Here is a 24,714-nt window from a genome sequence, read left to right as displayed (position 1 = left end):
GCAGAACCCAGGTCTTGTCACCGGGAGGTGGAAAGTGTTCGCGGAGGGGGTAGGGGCCACCAGGGAAGGTAGGAACCTGGTCCTCGGTGTCCCGGAGTCCAGTGTCCTCAAATTGAGGACTTCAAACCATTCTTTGGGCTCGACAGGATTGTTTTTCGGGTAAATGGGGCCCAGGGGGGGGGGAGTGGTAAGGAGGGATAAGGAGGAGCCCCCTAAAACGGTCTCGTAGTTAAATGGCGGGATCGAGAGGGGTGGCCTTCACTCAGATTAATCTGCATCACAGCAAAGGGGCTTCGGCTGTTTTGGCCAGGCAACAAGCTGGGAGGCAAACATGCATATCACTGATGCAAGAACCCTGGGTAATCCGGGGTTGCATCAGGGGCTTGGCGGCCTGCGGTAGGTTCTTTAGGGCCCCATCAGTGGATCGGCCCAGGGCCTGCGTGGCCGTCAAAGGTATGGAAGCCCAGCTAATATCTCATCTGTGTTCCAGGGACGTTGCGGCTGTAGAAGTGGATTTCACTGATGACTCCGGTGACAGGAAGAAAATGGTTATTTGCTTGGCCTACTTCTCTCATGACGAGGGGGAGGCGGTGCCGCCTGCATCGGTGATAAAACTGGCAGAATACTGTCAAGAGAAACGGCTTCCCCTGATCATGGAATGTGACGCTAACGCGCATCACACTGTGTGGGGAAGCTCGGACACCAACGAAAGAGGAAGAAAAGTGTTGGAGTTCCTAGCATCTACGGATTTGGAGATTCTCAACATAGGAGACGAGCTCACCTTCTGCACTATAGCGAGAAGAGAAGTGCTCGACATCACTGTCTGTTCCAGGCAGTTGATACAGGAGGTAGTAGAGTGGAGAGTCTCGACGGAGCCCTCGCTTTCAGACCATAGGCAGATCACCTTCAGGATAACTAAGGCTAGGGGGAAGGAGGTCAAATTCAGGAACCCGAGGAGAACCAAGTGGGACTCCTATAGGAAAGACCTGGCCAGCAGTCTCAGAGGCTTCCCTAAGAGGCACGGGACAGAGGACAAACTGGAGACCTGTGTGGACTACTTGCAGAGGTCTCTGGTAAAAGTCTCTGCTACGAAAATAATTGTCCCGAAAGGGCGGTTACAAATAGTAGAGGAACTTCCTGGTGGACCCTTGGACTGCAGGGTCTCAGAGTGGCGGCACGCAGGGTCTAAAATAGAGCTAGGAACACGGGCCGCCAATCCGACTGGGAGCACTCTAGGAGGGCACAGAAGAAATATAGAGACTCTGTGGTTAAGGCGAAACTAGAAAGCTGGAGGAAATTTTGCGAGAAAGTAGAGGGAATGCCCGAAACGGCAAGAATCTGCAGGATCCTTGCTAGGAACCCGGATACGACTCTGGAAGCCATCGCACTCCCTGATGGGACGGTGGTGACTGGAGAGCAATGTCTGGAGCATCTACTGGAAGTGAGCTTTCCGGGCTTCCATAGGGAGCCGGGAGAGCTATTTGCATATAAGGAGCCGGGCTCACTCAGAAGAGCCCGACAAGTGGACTGGCGAATGGCGGCCAAGATTGTCATGCCCGAGAAGGTCAAATGGGCAATTAACACCTTTAAGCCTTACAAGTCAGCGGGACCGGATGGCGTCTTTCCGGCTCTTCTACAAGAGGGACTGGAACAGATCGTGGGCCCACTGACTCAAACCTTAAGGGCTTGTATCGCGATGGGCTACACACCCAGCGCATGGAAACTGGCCAGGGTAGTTTTCATCCCAAAGGCGGGAAGAACGAGCTACGCCAAGGCAAAGGATTTCAGGCCAATTAGCCTAACATCGTTTCTCCTTAAGACATTGGAGAAGCTGGTGGACGCGTATCTGAGGGAGACAACTCTGTGGAGGCACCCTCTCCACAAATATCAGCACGCGTATCGTTCGGGCTATTCCACCGAGACTGCTCTACATCAGACGGTAGCGTTTATTGAGCAGCTGGAAAGAAAGGGCTACGCAGTAGGTGCTTTCTTGGACATAGAGGGCGCCTTTAACAACACACCACACGAGGTAGTATGTGAGGAAGCCGCCAGAAGAGGTGTCCCGATAAAGCTTGTCGAGTGGATCTGGAGCATGCTAGGAAGGCGTGTGATGACTCCGCTGGAAACTGCGAAAGTCTGTGGGTGGGTGGGAAAAGGCTGCCCGCAGGGTGGAGTACTTTCCCCACTTTTATGGTGCCTGGTAGCAGACGGATTATTAAAGGCACTCTACGATAGAGGCTTCACTGCACAAGACTACGCGGATGACATGGCAATACTTGTGCGAGGCCCGTTCCTAGAGACGCTTCTAGAGCTCATGCACGGGGCACTGGAAGTTGTAGAAGAGTGGTGTCAGAGGACAGGTTTAGCGGTGAATCCACTGAAAACCGGTCTTACTGTCTTCACTCGCAAATACAAGGTGGGCACCATTGTGGGACCCACTCTTGGAGGAGTAAGGTTAGTTCCGACCGAATCAGTGAAATATTTGGGAGTTATCCTGGATAGGAAACTGCTTTGGGAGGAGCACCTTCGTAACCGGTGCAAAAGCTTGTGCCAGTATTTTTGGATGTGCAGAAGGACCTTTGGCCAGACTTGGGGTTTGAAACCGAGTATGATACACTGGATTTACACAGCCATACTTCGCCTCAGACTTACATACGCAGCCGTAGTATGGTGGACTAGGGTGCGAAAGAAAACAGCCAAAATTGCGCTGGAGCATGTCAGGGCTCTGATTTTGAGAGGGGTCCTGGGTGCTATGGTTACAACACCAGTGGCGGCGATAGGCGTAATGTTCGGCATCGAACCATTTCATCAGGTGGTGGTGGCTGCTGCAGCAATGGCGGCATACCGTCTGAGATGCGAACTAAAATGGAAAAAGGGAGCCCAGTATACGAGGCTGCCGGAAGACGTTCTGCTGGATCCGATATTCGAGATGCGACAGAATACCTATTATTCGGGCTTCTGATAGGCTCTTCAAAGTGCATATACCGAGGCCGGAGGAGTGGGAAATGGAAGGTGGAAACTTAGGAGCTCAAGTGCGCGGAGGAGATGTCTGGTATACGGACGGCTCCAAGACGGACACGGGCTCCGGGGCCGGCTTCTTTGGCAGTCGAGAGGGATGGAAGGAGAGCATTTCTCTCGACAGTTATACCACGGTATTTCAAGCGGAGATTGTGGCTATCCTAAGCTGTGCTCAGACCGTGCGGAGTAGGGTAGAAGCGGGAGAGCACATCAGAATTTGTACGGACAGCTAGGCAGCCATCAAGGCGCTGGGGGCTCCGACAATAACGTCGCGGTTGGTTCAAGAGTGCAGAGGCGTTCTGAACGAATTGGCGAGAGAGAGAGAAGTCACCATTACATGGGTGCCTGGTCACTCAGGTATCTAGGGTAATGAATGTGCGGACCAGCTGGCAAAAGCGGGTTCAGAGATAACGATGGTAGGACCGGGGCCGGTTCTGGGAATCTCCTTTTGTCTAGGAAGAGGGAGGATCAAAGAATGGCTCCGCAGAGAACATCTAACAAGGGGAGACTACGACATGATATGAATCGATTTTGTCGAAACTCCGTGTATCGATAGAGTATCATGTCAAGTGTTTCAGGGTAAACGGATAAGACGCACTTCTCAAACGTTCGCGAGAAAATCGAGATTAAAGAATCCCAAGCGCTATATTAACACATGGCGTAGAGCATAAAATCAAAGAGCGCGTAGCTCAGCGGTTAAGTACTAGACTCGTAACGGCAACGTTGCTGGTTCGAGTCTCAATAATTTTTTTTTTTTTTTAATTTTTTTTTACAAGAAAATGTAATTATTAATATATTATTAATATATTATTATTAATACATACAGAGAAAATAAATGTAAATACATTTTATTCATTCATTGCAATTTAAAAAAGCACATTTTTCTACATATTACGAAGGAAAAAATTAAATAAATGTAAATGTAAAATAATGGTAAATGATCAGTGCTATACAAATAAATAAACATAAAAAATTAATGTGAAACATATTTTATTCATCGGTGGAAGTAGATGGAACAGTACATGTTGAAGGATGATATTGATCATAAAAACAAGCGAAACAATAATTCGCACAACAATGTGCGCATCGTATGAAAGCTACATTTTTACAATCGCATGACTTTTTTAAAATGGGCCAATCGGAGTAGACTACGTGGCCCTTTGCAAAGGGCCCTTGCAAAGGGCCCTTGCAAAGGGCCCTTGGTAACATAACGTTCTGCCTTCTCCTTCTTTCTGTGTAACGGCTTTCAACTGCTTCACAAAACACGTTTCACATTTACTTGTATATAGCACTGATTTATCCGTTGTTTAAAAACAATCAATAATTACATTTATTTAATTTTTTCCTTTGTAATATGTAGAAAAATGTGCTTTTTTAATATGCAATGAATGAATAAAATGTATTTACATTTATTTTCTGTGTATGTATTAATAATAATATATTAATAATATATTAATAATTACATTCCCTTGTAGAAAAAATTGAAAAAAAAAAAAAAAAAAAATTATTGAGACTCGAACCAGCAACGTTGCCGTTACGAGTCTAGTACTTAATCGCTGAGCTACGCACTCTTCAATTTTATGCTCTACGCCATGTGTTAATATAGCGCTTGGGATTCTTTAATCTCGATTTTCTCGCGAACGCTTGAGAAGTGCATCTTATCCGTTTACCCTGAAACACTTGACATAATACTCTATCGATATACGGAGTTTCGACAAAATCGATTGGTATCACGTCGTAGTCTCCCTTTGTAAGACACTGGAGAGTGGAATCTGAGTCCAAATGCAGACAGGCTAGAGCTCTGATGGGAGATACTCCTAATAGGAAACTGGCTTGGAGCATAAGGGCTCTGAGTAGGAGAGATGCCAGGACAGCGGTACACATACTGACAGGTGCCACCTTATGCCACCTTAAACTACCACATGTACAAGTTTGGGCGTGGCGATACATCCAGGTGCAGGGCATGTGGAGACGACGAGGAAACAAGCCTTCATGTACTCAGCGACTGTCCTGCACATGCAGGATTGAGACACAAGATGCTGGGCTCAGCACTACTTGGGCCCGAGCAGATCAGGGAGCTGCCGATGAGAGATCTGATTCTCGTTTGGAGAAAAACAGGTCTCTCATGAGTAAGTTTATGAGGGGAGGCACAATGGACAATGTCTGGGTGCCGCGGGCGGCGCTTCAAAAGAGGAACGCCCCCCCGTTACGTTATATTATTATTATTATTATATCATTGCAAAATTTATTACAAGAAAAACGTTAGAAGATTCTCATAATATACAAAGAGAAGCCGAAAATTTTGTAACCGTAGTAAAACCTCTCATTGAACGATTTGGATCGGAAAATGTATATAATACAGATCAAAGTGGATTTCAATTAGAAATCCACTCTAGAAGATCACTATCTGACCAAGGAATGAAGACAATAGACCGTGTGGTGCAGTCAGTATCATCAACTACACATTCGTACACTATTCAACCAACAATTTCTTGTGATGGAAAATTACTGTCACCTTTGTTTATCGTATTACAAGAACATAGTGGTGCTTTTGGGCCTAGAGTACAAGAAAATCTATTCAGAGCATCAAATGTTATTGTAACTGCTTCGAAATCCGGTAAAATGACATCAGATATGAGATAAATTTTAGCTTTTTATATCTTATAATATATTTTAATCTTATATAAAAATATTATTATAATTATAATTATTATTCACATTTTTCTTTCTATTTTATAGATCATTTTAAAAAATGGTTGGAAGAAGCTTATTTTCCAAATGTAGGCCGCGATAGTGTTCTTCTTATGGATTCATGGAGCGGGCAATGTCCAGCAATTGTTACTGATTTAACACCAATGGAAAAACAAGTTACTACTATGGTAATACCGAAAGAAACTACAGGAAAAATACAGCCGTTGGATGTTTACGGATTTAAAATCTGGAAAAACTTTGCAAGAAGATTTTCGAATACTGTTCTATTATTTGCGACGTGAACTAGCCTCGGAATCACGCCAGATCCGAGAGAGCACACCCAATGGAAATCGGTAACCGCGGTACTCCACGATCTTCGGGAGCTAGGTAACTTACGCGGCGTCGGCAGTAAATGCACGACTTGGTAACTCGCGGTATCGGCAATAAATGCTCGATTCGGTAACTCACGGTATCGGAAATAGATGCTCGATTCGGTAACTCGCGGTACTCCATGCTCGTCGGGAGCAAGGTAACTCGCGAAATCGGCAATAACTGCACGATTCGGTAACTCGCGGTACTTCACAAAATTTGGGAGCAAGGTAACTCACGCGATATTGGTAACCGGAAATGGGCGCCAGGTGCGAGTAATCGCACCGCGATATCGATAACTTCAACAGTTCTCTAAAATGCTCGGCTGCTCCCCGCTCAGTATATGGCAGAGGGGCGCAGTTCTTTTATTTAACGTTAGATATCTGGAGTGAGAGGCAAACGCAAGGACAACTCAATAATTAAAATTTAACAATGATGTATTTCAGTGATTTGGTTACAAGGGTAAAGATGCTTATATTATTCGGCCGGAGCCGATGCGGCGGAAATAGTTTGATACGGTAATAAGCCATTCGCCCTATAAATTCGGTAGCAAGAATAGAGTTCGATAACTACATAAAATCTCGGGAACGCGATCACGATAATTCGCCGCTGATCCGACTATATCCAGCAAACAAATGACTTATATTATGATCATCCGACACGGCCGGTGAAGGCCAAATAAATATACTTTAAACGACGGTAGCCTAACGGCCAGAAGTGAGATGTCGCGGAATGGCTATTTTTCGCGGGCTTTCACGTTTCTCGCCGAGACGCTAACTTTGCGGTAACAGCAATCTCGCGGAGAACGTTCCCAAATCAAAATCCGCCCGCGGACATTCACCCACGGTACTTCCGGTACGGTGATAACGCGACAAAAAAACGGTAGTATAAAACGGTATCGCAAGAAAGACGGTAACAATCGGTATTTCCAAAAAGAAACGGTAACGGAAAGACGGTAGCAATCGGTATCTTCAAAAAGAAACGATAACGGTAGGACGGTACGGTAACAAAACGGACGGCAAACAAAACGGTAACGAGAAGAGACTGTCGGCGCTTAATTCTCGCAAGACGGAGAGACTCTCACGCGATATCCGGAGCCGGCTGGACATGCGGTAATTGAGCGTCAATACGCGCTCACGGTATCAAAAACCTCGGTTAGTTGTGAGAGACATTAAATACAGAACAGACTCACGCTACCAGCCATAACCGGACGAAACTCTACGGCTACCCGAGAGGCGGCTTACATCGAGTGGACGTCTTCGGCGTCTTCGGCGTCGTTGGGCTGAGTCCTCGTGATCGTCCTCGCGCACTTGCGGCACACCGAACAGTGGCTCTTCTCGGCTCTGCACGTAGGTCCTTCCAAATCCGCGTCGCCTTCCTGCGCATCCTGCCGATTTTCCAAAAAGGGGAGCCCCTGAGAACCGCCCACAGTTTATCCAGGGCGCCCCCCCCCCGCTTTCTGTGGTTTCCTCAAATCCTTCGGCCGATAATGTGTTGATGAGTCGATGTTCCCGGAAGAGACTGGTCAGGCTGGCCGGGCCATACTCCGGTCCTTCCGGGTGCAGCATCTTGGGAGTCCTCGAAGCCGTCTACAGCCGGGCGAGGTCCGCTGTTGCGTGTCTCTGCGCTTCTTTGATTTTGTGGTTAAAACCAAAGCGGGGTTAGATAGGGCTTGGATGGCGGAGGCGACGGAATCGCGGTACCTGACCTTTTGCTGTGGGGTCACTATCGCGTGATACCCGTCGATGATCCCCCGGCGTCCGGTCTCCATGGCGATGTTGTATCTTCGCCCTGAGGCACAAAACACGCAACGCCGCCCGCACGGGGTCTCGCCTTACAACTTAAAAACGATATTAACGGTACAAAGGGAATGACATAAAAAAACAACGCGTATCGATTGTGGAGTCTCGCGGGTTGCTCTCTCCACGCGAGGAGCAACACCAGGACTCTTTGCTCCCTCGGCCGGGCCCTTGTGACGGCGCTCGAAAAGCGTCACGTCACATATTGAATTATGATATAAATATACATCAGCGAAATAATATTATAAAATTGCAATCTTTAATACACAATCAGTTATCATCTCCTCGATATCAAAATTTATTTACATATTTATGGTTTAAAAGTGGATATACGAATGAAAGACCAGAAACATTTAAAAATCCAGTAGAATTTAGTTTTGAACAAACATCAAGCACATGTGACATTGAAGATTGCAATGATATAGCTGTAATACAATGTTCTTGGTGCGGAAAATCATTATGTTTAAAACATTTTTTTATAGAGTATCATTATTGTAACATCTATAACGGGTGTGACTAAATTTAATATATATAGCTATAATAACAATTTTAGTAAACTTTTCTTCCTCAAATATGTGATAACAAATTGTATGTCATTTATATATTTATTTTGCAACTATTGCACAACACAAGTGCGGTATAAACGATGCGTTATGCAGCGCGACACATATAATGTGATACTTGATGACTCATTTTTGAAAGATGCGATTTTCGGAACATAATAAAATCATATATGGTTGAATTCAGCGTAAAAAATGCTATAACTTTTGTGTTACAAAAATTTTGAAATTCGAAAAAATAACAAAGAATGGGGGTAAATTAAAAAATATATATAATTTTTTGAAAATCCAACTACCCAGTAAACATTCGATATCTTATGTATATACATGAAATATCCATAATGTGAAAAAAATGTACTGTATATACTATGTACATACATATGATATACGCTGATGTAGATACATTTGTGGATATACATAAGATATCTTATAGATATACATAGAATGTATATTTGAACGAGATCGCTGCTTGTATATACATAGAATATACCTCGTGTACATTTCATGTATATATATCAAACGTATATACATATGATATACGCTGAGGTAGATACATTTATGGATATACATAGGATATCGTATGGATATACATACAATGTATATTCGAACGAGATCGCTGCCTGTATATACATAGAATATACCTCGTGTACATTCCATGTATATACATGTAACCAAGATTGAGAAAGTTACTTTATACAAGTAACTCGTTACCGTTACCGTTCTTTTTTCTAAAAAGTAACTCGTTATCGTTACTCGTTACCAATTTTAAAAAGAAACTTGTTACCGTTGCCGTTACTCAAAAAATAACGAATTGTTACAATTTCCGTTACTTTTTTTATGCACAATTTTTCTAATACAAGATTAAATTAAACACTACAAATTTACAGTAAACATTAAAAATTTTTGAATATTATTTTTCATTAAAGTAAAAAAAATGATATAATTTTAATAATGATATCGCTATTAATATAAAGTGTAATAATTTTAATAATATATAATAAAAGTAATAATTTTGATAATAAGATATTTTAAATAAGAAAAATTTTTAATAAGTTGTAAACCAGCTTTCTTAAAAATTTTTAGATGCTGTAAATATAAATTAAAAAGTTTTCTTATTGTTAGTTTTTTTATAAATTCGTAGATATATAGAGTAAATTTGAAAAATGTAACGATAAAAATAACTGTTAAGTTCGTTACTTGTTACCGAAAAATGTAACAAAGTTACTTTTTTTCTTACAAAAAAAATTTGTAACGCCATTACCGTTACAGTTACCAAAAAAAAGTAATTGTAACGGTAACAGCGTTACAAATAACGCGTTACTTCCTAACCCTGCATGTAACATACATATATACGATATACGCTGATGTAGGTACATTTATGAATATACATAGCATGTATATTTGAACGAGATCGCTGCCTGTACATACATAGAATATACCTCGTGTACATTCCATGTGTATATAATACATGTAACGTACATACATACGATATACGCTGATGTAGGTACATTTATGGATATACATAGAATCAGTTATTAGTTCGTTCGCTTTCCGCTATGTGACGCATTATGCGCTATCTATCTCGTATTTAAGTTTTAATCATGAAAACTATATAAAACTTGCAAAAGGCGGGTAATAATATTGAAGTCTTCAATTTGAAGATGTAATAACTTTTTCTATCAGTTTAATATCTGAATCCTAACACAGGGAATTTAGATAAACTGATTGTTCAAAAATTGGGTAGATAAATATCCGAATAAATGAAAATTGTTTATTATTAAAAAACGTACTGTATATAATATGTACATACATAGAATGTACCTCATGTACATGCCACGAATTTGTATTGCACATCCTCGGAATATATCCTATGTACATACTGCGAACGTGCACTGCACATCCTCGGAATATACCCCATGTATATACCACAAATGTACACTGCATATTTTTGGAATATACCTATGTATGTACTATGGACATCCTATGTACATACATGTGGTAATTATTTCACATACATAGGATATGCGCTTTATATACTTTTCACATTTTCTGTATATACATAGAATATACAATATACATATATGTATATACATAGGACGTACATAGAATGTCCTAATGTTTATTGGGTACACAGTTATATAGCCCATTACAAGCCCTACAACTTCTATTTGAAACATTTTTTTATATCTCCTACGGTTTTGGCGATAGTTACACACAAAGAAAAAACCGTTTTTTTTCAAAGGGGTGTTTCACCCCTTAAATTTGAGATAGGGCCGCTATAAAAAAATACGTGTCTCCTCAAATTGTATGTTTTACAACATATTTCGAGGAGAATCAAATCGGGAGGAGACACTTGTGAGCGTTCCCTTGTTAGATCATGTACATGACATGGTGCAACGTAATCATTCTCAAGTGAAGTCGCATCTTTTAATTAATTTATTATTATTAATTTAGTGCTAATTATGTGCTAATTTGTTGCTGTAGTCCGGATTTTGTTGCTTTTACCGTTTAGCAAGAATTGATGTTTGTATTAAGTGAGCTATCTTGATATTAAGTTAGCCCTCCCCCATAGCGAAAAAAATTATATAGAGTGCTCGAATCAAGAAATTATTTATGCTAGAATTTGTTGCCATTTTGTTGCTCTAAGATAGCGTGAAAACATTTTGAAAAATTGCATTATTTAAGATATACCAGTACACACCACTATACGACACTACGCATTTACCGTAAATAATATAATTTTTTCAAAATGTTTTTACGCTATCTTGGAGCAACAAAATAGCAACAAATTCTGGTATAAATGATTTTTTGATTTAAGCACTCTATACATTTTTTTTGTTATGGGGGGAGCCAGCTTAATGTCAAGCTGGCCCCCCCCCCCACTTTAAACGTGAATTCCTGCTAAACGGTAAGAGCAACAAAATCTGGATTGCGGCAACTAATTAGCACATAATTAGCACTAAATTAATTGATAGGTGCAACTTGATTTGGCGATGGTGGGGGGTCCAACTTAATGAGGGTCTCGTTCAGGCACTTTTTAATACCTTCTTCTCAAGTACTTTTCAACAACGTTTAACTCGTTTTGGCATATCCCGGACCGAGCCCCCAAAATTTGTGGGTTTATAAAGGATAAGCTCACGTCTTTTGATTTTGATAAGTTTAGTATATTAAAATGTAAAATAAAAAGGTACAATTAGTCACGGAATGTTTCGTCGTTCTCACTCGGCGCTTCTTTTAAGACTGCCTCGCTCAGCGTCCTGACTGCCCTCTCTCTGTTTCTCTTCATGTATCTAGTCAATAAACAAAACAAGCCCGAAACAAGCTGATCCAACTATCAAATTGAAATCTAACAATCTTAATTATTTCTGAATCCTACATAATTCAATAAACTTTATATAAAAAACGCAATAATCCAAGAAATTTATTCCTCGACTGATTTCGAGGTCTTCGAAAGACGGCGTGTAGACCGGGGCTGACCGGCGTGATCGAAGCGGATCAGCCACCAGCCCGTCGGCGTAGATGCCCGGTATTTACGGGCTTGATGGGCGGCGTGGTGCGAAACGCTCACCATGGTCCCGTCGTCCAGGCGCACTCGAACTGGCGTCGGCGGTGGTTGTGGTTGTCATCGTCTCCTCGAACGGCCTCCTTGTTGCTGCCTCCGTTCGGATAGTGGTGGGTTTGGACAACCATTTTTTCTTTGCTTCCGCCCGGTTGGTGTCTGTCGGCGGCCTCCGCCCGGGTAGCGGTTTCCGTCGGCGGCCTCTGCTACTACGTGCGTTTTTCTCGCAGTGGTGGTTAGGGCCTCGGGCGGTCTGGAGACGACGACCTTCGTCTCCATCGCCGCTGGAGTATTTTCCGGTGTAGGGATGGAGGCGCCGCTAGAACCGCGGTGGCTGGCGCGTTTTTTGACGTCGTCCGGTGGTGTCGAGAGGACGTAATGGCATCTACTCGCCGTTTAGGCTGTATCGGCGGTGACGATGTCAACCAGACCGCTTTTCAGCGTCTGACCGCTGGATTGAAGTGCCTGGTTTCAGAAGCCGTTTCCACGTTACTTCTTTTTCTTTTTCTTCTTCGGAGCTCTTGGAGACGTCTCCAAAGAGTTTGGTTATCTTTTCTTTATAATTTGACATCACGGTGCCGAATAACTTAGATACTTTATTTTTATAATCCGTCACTTCCTAGGTGCGTATATATTAGCGCGTATATCTGAGCTGGAATGTGAAGATATGAGTCAAAAATATTATGTTCCGTCGCGCTATTTATACTAAAATTCCCGGGTACCGAGAGGTGGCGCATTCGTGGGGTGGTTGCAGTGCTAAGTACGCCGCGTAGCAACGGGTTTGTTTACAATGGCATAGGATCTCAGGGACCCAAAATCCACGGGTGTTGCTTTAGGGGGACCCTTCATTAGAGGGTGAAATTTTATCTTTAATATTTATTATTTTAAATACAGTGGTGTAGGCTCTGGGGGGCCGCGGTACAGTGGCGTCGGCTTTTAAATTTTTCTCGGTTTATTCTTTGCCTGTTTCTGTTTCTCTCGGTGCTCGTTTTAGGTCCTGGACATGTACTTGTCGGTATCATTTGCCTTCAAAGTCTCGCAGGTCGACAATTACTGGTGATATGATCTTTCGGATCTCAAGCGGCCCAATGTATTTAGGGGCTAATTTAGCATTGAATGCCTCGGCTTTGTCGGATAGTGGTCGTTCACGCTTTCATACGTGTTCCCCTATTTTTGGCCGCCAATTTTGTCGTCTTAAATTATAATGACGTTCTTGTCTTTGAAAGGAGCGTGCTAGTTGTATTCTTACTAGTTCAAAAGCGTCTTCAAGTTGTCTACGATTATTCTCAGGATCTTTTATTTCGTATCTATTACTCCGGTCTTCTGGATGCGGTCGAGATAATTCTTAGCCGTAATTGAGATAAGCCGGTGTGAAGCTGGTAGCTTTGTGTTTCGCGATATTCATTGCAAATTGCAATGCTGGTATTTGCTCATCTCAATTTCGGTGATCGCGCCCAACGTATTGAGCGATCAGTCTTTACGGTTCGGTTTGCTCGTTCAACGGGATTACAATGCGGTGCGTAGACTGAAGTCGTACGGTGCTCGATGCCGAAATCTTTCAAAAGATTCTGGAATTGACGGGACGCAAACTGAGTTCCATTATCGGAGACAATTTGCTCAGGACAGCCATGTCGGTAGATTAAACTGTTTGTGATCTCACGGGCGAGATTCGTCGCGGTAGCTCGGCGTAGTGGGACCATCTCGATCCATTTGCTAAACCTATCTATCATGGTTAATAGCCATGTGTGACCTTGCTTAGAACGCGGTAAAGGGCCTATCAAATCTACGGAAGCTTGTTGCCAGGGTGCGATTACTGGAGCGGTGTGTAGATTTCCGGCTGGTTTTTCTTGTGGTGTTTTAAACGCCAAACAATTCTCGCAGCAGCGTACATATTTCGCGATCTCCCGGAACATACCCGGCCAATAATACATTTGCGCAATTCGGGCTACAGTTTTGGCGATGCCAATGTGTCCTGCCGTAGGATCGCCATGAAGACGTGTTAGAACGGACAGGCGCTGATTCTTCGGTACACACTGTTTCCATTGCTCGGTACTTGGTGTTTCATGGAAGTTTAGATTGTATATTATGTGCCAAAATAATTGCCCGTTTATGAATTTGTAGTCTGGTAGCTCTTCCGGCTTATTTTCTGCCTTGATTCTATCATACCATCGGCAGGCGGTGGTTAGTCTGACGGCATTTATCTCCGGTTCCCTGGAAAGAGCATCGACAACGCGATTTAGTGCGCCCTTATGATATTGAACATCGTAATCGTATTGCTGTAGTTCGAAAGTCCATCTGCCAAGTCGTCCGGTAGCGATTCAAATCGCTGTAACCATCGTAAAGATTGATGGTCGGTCAATACAGTGAAGTGATATCCTTCGAGATAGTCACATATTTTGCGAATTCCCCATACGACAGCAAGGCATTCCAGCTCCGTAGCGCTGTAATTTTTCTCTGCCGGATTAAGTGTTCAGCTTGCATACGCTATTACTCGCTCGCCATTCTCATGGTTCTGAGTAAGTACTGCTCCTAAGCCTTGAGTGCTGGCGTCGGTTTGCAAAAGGACGTGTAAAGTCTGGACAGGCTAGTACTGGTGCTGTCGTTAAAGCTTGCTTAAGGTGTTGAAAATTGGCTTCTTCTTTTTCTGTCCACCTCCATCGTGCATTTTTTCGGGTTAATTGCGTAAGGGGCGCAGCGACAGTTGAAAAGTCTGCGATAAAGCGTCGGTACCAGGAGGCTATTCCAATAAATTGCCGTATTTTTCTTACGGTCGTTGGAGCTGGCCAATTTGTAATTGCGCTTATTTTTTTCGGATCGGTTCGGATGCCTTCCTTATCAATTATATGTCCGAGGTATTTTAGGCTTTCACGGCAGAAATGGCATTTCTCTGGATTGAGCCATAGTTTAGCCTTTCGCAATCAGCGGAATACTTCGGCCAAGTGATCTAGATGCTCATCAAAAGTTTGGCTAGCGACGACTATGTCGTCCAAGTAGACTAGCATGTGCGATTCAAGGTCTGGTCCTATAACGGTGTCGAGTAGCCTCTGGAAAGTTGCGGGCGCTGAATGTAGCCCGAAAGGTATTACTCGAAATTGCTTGAGTCCTCGGCCAGGTATGGTGAATGCGGTAACTGGTCGGCTCTCTTCAGACAGGAGCACCTGCCAATATCCATTTTTTAGAGTTGAGAGATAGCGAGCTCCTCTTAATTTTTCGAGAGTAGCGGTGATGTGTGGCAATGGATAGGCGTTTTTCTCTGAAGCATCATTTAATTTTCTGTAGTCTATACAGAATCGGTGTGTTCCGTCTTTTTTTCTGACTATGACTACCGGAGAACTTCAGGCACTGGTTGATGCTTTAATTACGCCTTCGCTTTCCATTTTTTGGACTTTGTCGTCAATAATTTTCTGCATGGCCGGATTTCGTGGCCGATATCTCTGCTTTATTGGAGGCCCTGATTTTAATCGAATATTATGTTCGATTAGGTCTGTGGGGCCTTTAATTTTTTCGAATTTTGGTAGCTTTTTATCTAGAAATTCTTTTAGCCGGTTTGATTCTTTTGCCTTGTCAAGAGCCGGAGCGGTGGTAACAAAGTCGATAGCCGAATGCTTATATTGCTGTTGAGCCGGAGGGGGCGGTAGATTAATTTGCAATTCAGCCCAAAGATCCGTTCCAATGAGAATAGGCGTACTTAACGACGGTAATATCACAAATTCATGTCGGACTGTCTTTCCTGGTATTGCCAATGATAAATGGACAGTCTAGTTAATGGTTACTTCTGAACCATCCGCTAAGTGTATTGTTTTGCTTGTCGTGGTCGGCTTTCTTTTTATTAGTTAAGCGGTCTCGGTATTGAGCAGTGAGGCTTCGGATCCAGAGTCAAGCAGAGCCTAAACGGATTTTCCTTCGATTTTCAGAAGGACGTGCGGTCTCGGAGTATACTTTATTTTGATTCGGGCCGGGCGTACGCCGCTTTTCCCCTGACCCGTGTTTCGTTTCTCTTTGGAGGGTGACAATTTTTAGTCAGGACTCCATCTTTCTCGCATTGGGAGCAAAATTTCTTAGGCGTGAGTCTGCAGCTCCAGCGGGTGTGCCCTCGCTGCTTATACCGCCAGCAACATTCGTCTTTGTTATATGTAGTGGTGGCGACCTGGTTTCGGTTGTTCTTTTCTGAGAACTTTGGCCGTCGCTCTCTCCGGCGTTGTTGAATTTTTTCTAGATTAGCGACTTTTGCGAATAGTTCACTCAGTGTATGAACGTTTTCAAGCGGAATATACAGCTGGAAATCTGGGTTCATATTTTTGCAGACCTGCTCTAATTGCCCTTGCTCTGAGTACCCTCCGGCCCGTCGCATCAGCGTCTGTAATGCTATGGCAAAAGCTTTGAATGGCTCGCTTGGTTGCTGCTGCTGGCCTTATACCTCTCGTCTGAGTTGTCGCGGGTATCCTGGTGGCAGGTAGAACGCTTTGAAGTCCAGACAAAAGTCATCTAATTTTCTTTTAAATGATGTATATTTTCCTATCATAACAGGCGCATTGTCATATGACAAAGCAATAATATTTGTGAATGGAATCTGTAATCTCCACATCTCATTTTGAAATGCATGAAATATTTTGTCCGCATTGCTACTTTTCGCGTCAATATTAATTAATTTTACTACTTGCGTGCGAATATCTAATGTTTCTGAATCAACAAATCGAACAAGAAACGTCATCCACTTTTCATTAAAAATATCAGACGTTTCGTCTATAAAAATTGAAAATTTGGTATTTCGAATGCTTTCAACCACACGATCTGTTTCTATTGGGCATAGTACATATGAAATAATGTTTGTACATTTCTTTCGGCTCATACTCATTTTTTGTAATACGTCCGAATCCTTTCCTATTTCTTGGAAAAAATTGAGAATATCTTTCGCAGTTTGGAAAGGAATATTTCTATCTGCGATCAACGCTGCATATCAAATTTCTGCCAATTTCCTTCGCTCTTTAAGTGAAATCGATTCCTCTATCATATCGACATTTTCGTCTGTTTCTTGTTGTTTGTTTTGTTCCACGTGTTTTTTAGAAAATGCGTGATGATATACATTTAATAAATTGCCAATAAACGATTTGGGTCAAAATGTGCAAAAAAATGCACGCTTGTCATTTGACACTTCGCGTAACCATGGCTTAAATAATGTTATATCCAACCATTCTTTTTGAAATTTAATGTTATATTTTAAAATTTTGGTTCTTAGACTTATATTGTCATCTGATATATTTTGTTTCATTTTGTCCTTATGACTCGCAGAATTTGCATGTCTTGCAACATGCGATGAATAGCAAGACATTTCTTTATTATAGCATATAATACAATAAAAGACTTTCGTCCAATGATACTTTACGAATCCAAGGTTTGAAACAATCATCTTGAAGCCAAGATTCCGAAAAACTTCGTTTAAGTGTATTTTTTGCCTTGTCACTTATTTTTAAAGTAAAAAATAGAAATCAGAGAATAATATATGAAATAATTCAAAATGCACGATTGCAGTCGGAATTCCTGCAATACGAGTTAACTGTCTGAACACGAAAATATTACAAATGCATATAAAATATAAAATATAAATAAAATATTTACTTGCAAGTATAAAGTGACAGGACTTTAAGACTCCGGTTTCGTTTGCCAATGCGCCAATAATTAAAAAACTATATAATAATGAAACATTAAAAAAAATATAATAAAAGAGAAAAGAAATATAATATATATCTCACTAGTTACGGCTATAGTATCTCCTGCAAACAGCAACACGCAGCGAAACAATGTCTCGTAAAATATTAAATTATAATTATTATAATAATTATAGCACTGGGAAAATAAATATACGTATTCAACAAAAATTTTCAAAGATTTTTACTGGACTATAACCGACGGTAACAACCAAGAAAGTGAGCATTGTGTTTTGATATTAGGAATTATATTTTATAGATGTATACAGAATTGACCGCGAGACGTGCAAGTGAGTAAACGCAAAATTTTGAAACAGACGAAGACAGAAGAAGTGTGTTAAGATTGTGCTGTTTTCGTATTCAGCTGTTGTTGTATTCAGCTGTTTTAAAGAAAAATAAAATATATACAGAAATTGTTGAAAATTAAATTACATATAACACTAAACTTTCATACATTTATTTTCAATAATTTTTTTATATATTTTATTTCTCTATATGTATTTTATATTACTTTATAACAATCTTCAAACCTTAAAAGAATTTTTTAATAGACGGTCAAAAATTTAGAGAAAGAGTGATGGCAAAAAGACCTGTTTTTTAGCCCATTTTTTAAACCTCAAATTTCAAACTTTTTTTTATGCCAAATAGTACTGTATGATGGAACATTAATCCCAGAGAAATTTTAAGATGAGCATAAGCGTGGTTCCGGAGATATAAAGGGTTGAAAGTGATGATTTCTCATAATCCATGAAAGTACACGAAACTTTTTAAGTATCCATACCAAGGAATAAAATATATATAACGAAGTGAAACATACCATTTCTTATAGATTTTTATGCCGGATTGAAATATGACCTTAGTTTTCGTCTAGCATAAAAATTCCCCGAAATAGATGGAGTTGAAGTGACACGTGACACCGCCTTTCACGGATCGAGATGCTTTTCTGCTGAGAGTCCCCTTGCCTCTTACAGATTGGGGTGCTTTTTTAAGGTGAGTCCCCTTGCCTCTCACAGATTGGGGTGCTTTTTTAAGGTGAGTCCCCTTGCCTCTCACAGATTGGAATGCTTTTTTAAGGTGAGTCCCCTTGCCACTCACAGATTGGGATACTTTCTTAAGGTGAGTCCCCTTGCCTCTCACAGATTGAGGTGCTTTTTTAAGATGAGTCCCCTTGCCTCTCACAGATTGGGGTGCTTTTTTAAGGTGAGTCCCCTTGCCTCTTACTATGGAGAGTTGTTTTCTGAATCGTGATAGATACATTGCATATTTCAAGATTGGGTATTTGTATCCCATGGTATTGAGCAAATCCAAGAAACCATACATTTGTCATTACATAACTGCAACAACCTGCAGTCCGAGCACCACTTTGACAAGTACAATAGTACTCACGAATAGAATCCCGTCCAGTTTTTGCTTTATCTATCAAAACAAGAATGTAGTGATACTGAACACCACGGCAACGAGATTTCATATGCGCCTTAATCAATGTAGGTTCTTCAACTGAGATACCATACTTCTCATAGTTCAAAGCTGCTGACGGGTGCTTCGGTCTTGGATTAAACTTCTGCATCAAAAATATTCCTTCTTTCTGATGCTCTGCATAGTATGAAATTGCATTGCGTATTTGATAAGGTCTAAGACTCAAGTAGTACAGATCATCCATCGAAAGTTCAGGAAATCCAATGAGTCGATTATTTTCTTCATTATCGAGTGATGTATACTCGACTCCAAAGAATGGTGCTTTCAGTTGAGGAAGATTGAATTCTTGGACGATGATTTGCAAACGATTAGGGACGTTAAGTCGAGATTTCAGAGTCTGTGCTATGCTTTCATGCATAATATCACTCAGAATTGGTTTGTGGAATAAATTCAAGAGGGCAAAAGCGATATAGAGAGAGTCGAGATCGTGTTTGAGAGTTCTATTATGTGCTGGCAAAGAGAAAATCTTGAATTTCTTCTTGAGGCGACCGAAGACTTGCTCTATCACCCAGCGATATTTGGTTACACATCTTGAAGCATTTGCTTCTGCGGTATTGAGTTGGCCAAGTCCTGGACAATAAGCTTTCAAATTCTTCTCCTCAGTTAGGAAATTCAGCACATCACGAAAACCTCTATCAACTAATATCGTATCACTCTCATGAATAGTATGCAAGTCGTTCGCGTATCTCTGGAAACAATCCCGTAATATTGTCGTATCATTATGCGTTGCGTCAAATGGTCCAAAAACGTATAGAATGAAACCATCTGAAGAGCAACCTACCATAGGTTTGACCAGCGGCATTTTTTTCTGCTCACTCCACATATGTTTTTGTCCTGCATAATTCGCAGATTTTTGTGCTAGGCGATAGGTGGCATCGAATACTATGCAGGCTTTATCATCGGGAATGTCGAATAGTACTTTTGACATTGGTGTCGTATGAGCGAAGAATACTGAGCGATCATTCCGATTGATGAATTGTGGAACGAAGTTTTTATGGAAATCTTCTCTTGCAGAATTCATATGATTTTCAATAGTCTTCCGACAAACACCGAATAAGAATGAAAGTTGTTCATCAGAAAGAGAAGTTCGCATTTTACAAAGTAAAACAGCAACATGCTTAGGTTGACATGTTACAGAAAAACTGCATACAGTTTGAAATTGTTCTTTATCGAGAGCAAATCAATTTTTGAAGGTCGTATTATCAATGGAGTCGATATTATCCACATCGAATATCTTTTCATTTTTCCCTTTCAGCTTTTGATAGTAAATAAACATAAGATCACTGACTGTTTTTTTGTTCTTTAGTACTTACTTCTTTTGTAATTTGCTTCACAAGTGGCCAAAATGTAGAATTATCGACATGATTGCTACACATACGAGCATTATATTTGGTCAAGAATTTATAATTCATGAGTAGTTTACAACGGATAATTCGGAGAATTGCGATCAACTTCGAGGGGTTTTCGCAGCCAAAAGTGCATCGCAAATAAGAATTAATACCTTGACGATAAATCGAGAGATTAGGTATATCTGGATCATCATCCATCTGGGATCTTAAGATGATTTTTGACTGATTACTAAATTTGTAACAGTTTTTACATATTTTGCTCTGTAATGGAATGTGATTCAATTCTTCTAATTTCCGTTTCTTTGGATTATTTTTCCGCAAATTGTTAACCATCATCAACGAATTTGATGTGTTTTCAATAAAAAAAACTTATCATTTTTCGATCTTTTTTGGTCATTACAGCCTAAACATTTAGTGAAAAGCATTGTCTTATTGAAGAATCAACGATCATCAAGATATGAAAAAATATACCTAAAAAGACAAGAGAATGTAGAAAAAATTAAGATAAAACAAGAGAAAAGTAGCGAGAAACCATAGATATATATAAAAATAGACCGAGCGCTTATATGACACAAGTTAAAGTATCGTACAAACAAAAAAATGGAAAACAAACAAGCAAGAATAGAATAAAATACATTAGAATAATATGTAGATAGATTCTTGGTATATACTTTATGTGATAGTACAGTATTTCAATTGCGAGAGAACTTGTCAATGCGTCATGTTCAGGGTGCTTTATAAAGCACGCCCCCCCTCTCCTCCATAAATGAAATAACAGTGAATAGTAGATCGTTCATTCTCTAAACAATGAATCCATTCGATAGAATATATCCTCAATATTACATGAACTTCAGTCACGTATTTTTCCTTATGCGATATACCCTGACTGGAAATCATCACTTTCACCCCCTTGTATCTCCGGAATCGTGCCTATGCTCATCTTGAAATTTTACTGAGATTAATGTTTCATCTAATCGTACTATTTGGCATGAAAAAAAGTTCGAAATTCGAGGTCCAAAAAATGGGCTAAATTTGCCATCACTCTTTACTTTTATTTTAACTTTAATTATTTATTTTATTTTTATATTTATTTCTTTTATTTTTGCACAAGATATGGTCTATCAACATCAAAATAATAAAAATTACTTTTACCTTAAATTATAATTTTAAAAAAGTTGTACGATAGAGCTTTAGGCGACACTTAAAAAAAAATCGAACGCGCCTAGTTAGTGGAACCTCAAAGGTGGTGTGGAAGACCACTACTAATAACACTTAAAATTACTAATGAACTAATAATACGCTACACATACTTTAACAATGCTAACAAGAGTGCAATAAATCTTAGATCTATTTGACTGCATTTGTAAGATGTATTTGACTGCATTGTATGTTACCGTTCCTCCACTAATCTCCACAGTACAGTGACACTTACTAATATGCAGTAATTTAAAATAAATAGTTAAAAATTTTCCAGGTGTGTAATCTTTTCATAGAGATAAATGATAAGAAGCAAGCGTGACTAATTGAGTAAGGCGAGTGGCAGGAATATTGAAAATCTCGTGTTTGAAATCTGCTTTTGTAACTTTTTTTTTGTTTTTGATATTTGTTTCTAGCACTGTACCATTAAGTGAATCATTAAATAATACTTTTGGCTAAAAAATATTATTTTATATTTATTAACAATAATTGCATATGTTAAATTGCACTTTGTTGCAATATGTATGTTGTAAAATGACTTCATTTTTCTATTTACAATAGCAAATCAGTATTCTTTTTAAAATAATTAGTTATTAGTTTACCATATGCAAATATGTTATTAATATACAAAATAATATTTTTTAGCCAAAAAAACATTATTAACTAATTTATACTGTTAGAAACAAATGTGGAAAAAAGAAAAAAAAGTTGTGAAAATCAAGTCTCAAATACGGGACTTTGAATATGCTAGGCACTCGTCTTACTCGATTAAAAGCGCTTGTTTCTGAGCATTTGCCGTCCGCTATGTGTTTACGTCGGCTCGATGGTAGCAAGACAGAGACGTCCGCTCTCTCTCTATAGCCGAACGGCCGAGCGTACACAAACGCGTGACGTAAGCGTTTCTTACACGTGTTGGGGCTCGAAAGCCGGGAGCCCGATAGGTGATATCGCATTACTGGTCCGGAGCAACGCAAGTCCTATTCGCGACAAATGGATCACTCATCCACACGTACGGATGGATCGCGCTTCAACTTAACATCGGATTAAAGCGCGCTTTCCAATGGAAGTTTATAGTGGTTGACGTCACTCAGCCAATCATAGGATCCGATTTTTTTGGCTATTTCCACCTCCTGCTGGATGTACAAAACGGCAAGCTGGACGCAACAACAGGATTGGCTACAAATAGCCTTCACAGCAAAACCAATCAAACATCAATTAAGACATTGTTGCAGGAAACAACTTTCCACGCCTTAGGGCCACTTTTTTCAACGTCGGTTAATTTTAACCAACTAATAACTTTTCAGAATAGTCACCTAAAAACTCGAAACTTGTATATGTATATGTATATACAAGTTTCGAGTTTTAAGTTGGCTATTCTGAAAAGTTACCAGTCGGTTAAAGTTAACCGACGTTGGAAAAAGTGGTCCTTATTGGCTGAATTTTCGCAGCTCACTAGCTCGACCGGAAAGACAGAATCCACACCGCACTCAACGATGCATTATATCGAAACGACACCAGGTCCACCGGAAGCATGCAGGCCAAGGAGACTGGCGCCGGAGAAACTCAGAGAAGCAAAACAACAATTCGATTTACTGCTACAGGAAGGGGTGCTTACGACAAATAATCGGATCTCTAATCGGACCGAGCAGTGGTACTCAATCGACACTTTACAAATTTCCCTAGACTAATCCGGAATCTGAATCGCTGTCTCCGCACTAATCGGACTAGATTAGAAATTAGTTAAGGAAATAAAGGCAACGAAAAACGCAGCGTGATGAAATAACATTCCACGAAATCCAACATTTATAAAACAAAGGTATTACTATTTATTATTTCTCTAATATTTAATATTGCTATGTTTATCAAACATATATTAATAAAACTGATTGTATTTTGTTAATATAAGTTGTAAAAGGAAAAACAAATCATAACCTCACTTTAATTGTTTATTTTACTTAATTAATATTTAATTTAATTAATATTTTTCATAAATATTAACTTGTATGTTAGGATAAAGAAAATGAATTCGCAAAGTAATGAACACGATGCTACAAATCCATCTGATCTTGAAAATCCACATGATATTGAGCAAAATCAATTTGGTATGTATATCTATTATAAAACTGCAAATAATTTTGTTATTTTATTATTATTATGTTTCTTGTTTTGTTATTATTATTATATACACACATAGAATAATACGTTATTATTAATTTTCACATAAATGTCTTAAAATTTATTGACTTTGGATATGTCTCTTGAGTCATTATCTGCAATGTAAATATCAGCAATATCAAGATATATCAAAGTATATAAACAATATATTATAAGCTTTTTTTGTCAATTTTGTAAATTTGTAAAATAGCAATAATCAAAAATTTCTGTGAGTTACACAAGACATGCTATAATTATGTAATTACCTTCAAAGTTGTTTATTGTCTATAGATATGTAATACTTGTAAAACATAGTCTCAAAAATTATAAGTTTAACATTAAAAATTATCAGCTTAAACAAGATGCTAAATAAACTTTATTTTACAATATAAATTTGTTTTATACATATTCCTATTATTTTATAAGGAATTATAACATAAAACATTAAAATGTTTGTAATATTATATACAAATATTTTTTCTGAAATCTTGATTTTTATGATACCTGTAAAATACTGGGCATTTTTATGTTATATGAAATATTTAAATATTGTATGAAATAAGAATTATAATATTTATTTAAAATATTTTTTTCTACTATAAAACTCCTAGTAAAGAAAATTACTTTTTTTTTAAAGATAACTTCTTGACTGAAATAATTATTTATTTGAAAACGCAGATTTTTTGGATAAAATAATATATTTTTTGTAAAAAATTTTTTTTCTTAATATATTATGCTATAATATTATATATTATTATATTAGTTTTATAAATTTGTTTTCTTATAGAAAACTGCAGATATCAATGGACTAATGAAACTACAAAACTTTTAATAGAA

At 39.6% G+C, this 24,714-nt stretch overlaps 1 protein-coding gene across 1 annotated transcript; it reads left to right on the top strand.

Moving 5' to 3' along the window:
• The first annotated feature begins 233 nt into the window (after positions 1–233).
• On the top strand, positions 234–1,283 carry LOC105669516 (uncharacterized). Its single transcript, XM_012362511.1, has one exon. The coding sequence runs from the start codon at positions 234–236 to the stop codon at positions 1,281–1,283; it is 1,050 nt and encodes a 349-aa protein (XP_012217934.1).
• The last annotated feature ends 23,431 nt before the right edge of the window (positions 1,284–24,714 follow it).

This window comes from Linepithema humile, chromosome 1 (assembly GCF_040581485.1).
Source record: "Linepithema humile isolate Giens D197 chromosome 1, Lhum_UNIL_v1.0, whole genome shotgun sequence".
NCBI classification, from domain to species: domain Eukaryota; kingdom Metazoa; phylum Arthropoda; class Insecta; order Hymenoptera; family Formicidae; genus Linepithema; species Linepithema humile.
Note: the sequence above shows the minus strand (reverse complement) of the source record. Positions and strands in the feature narration are given on the sequence as shown.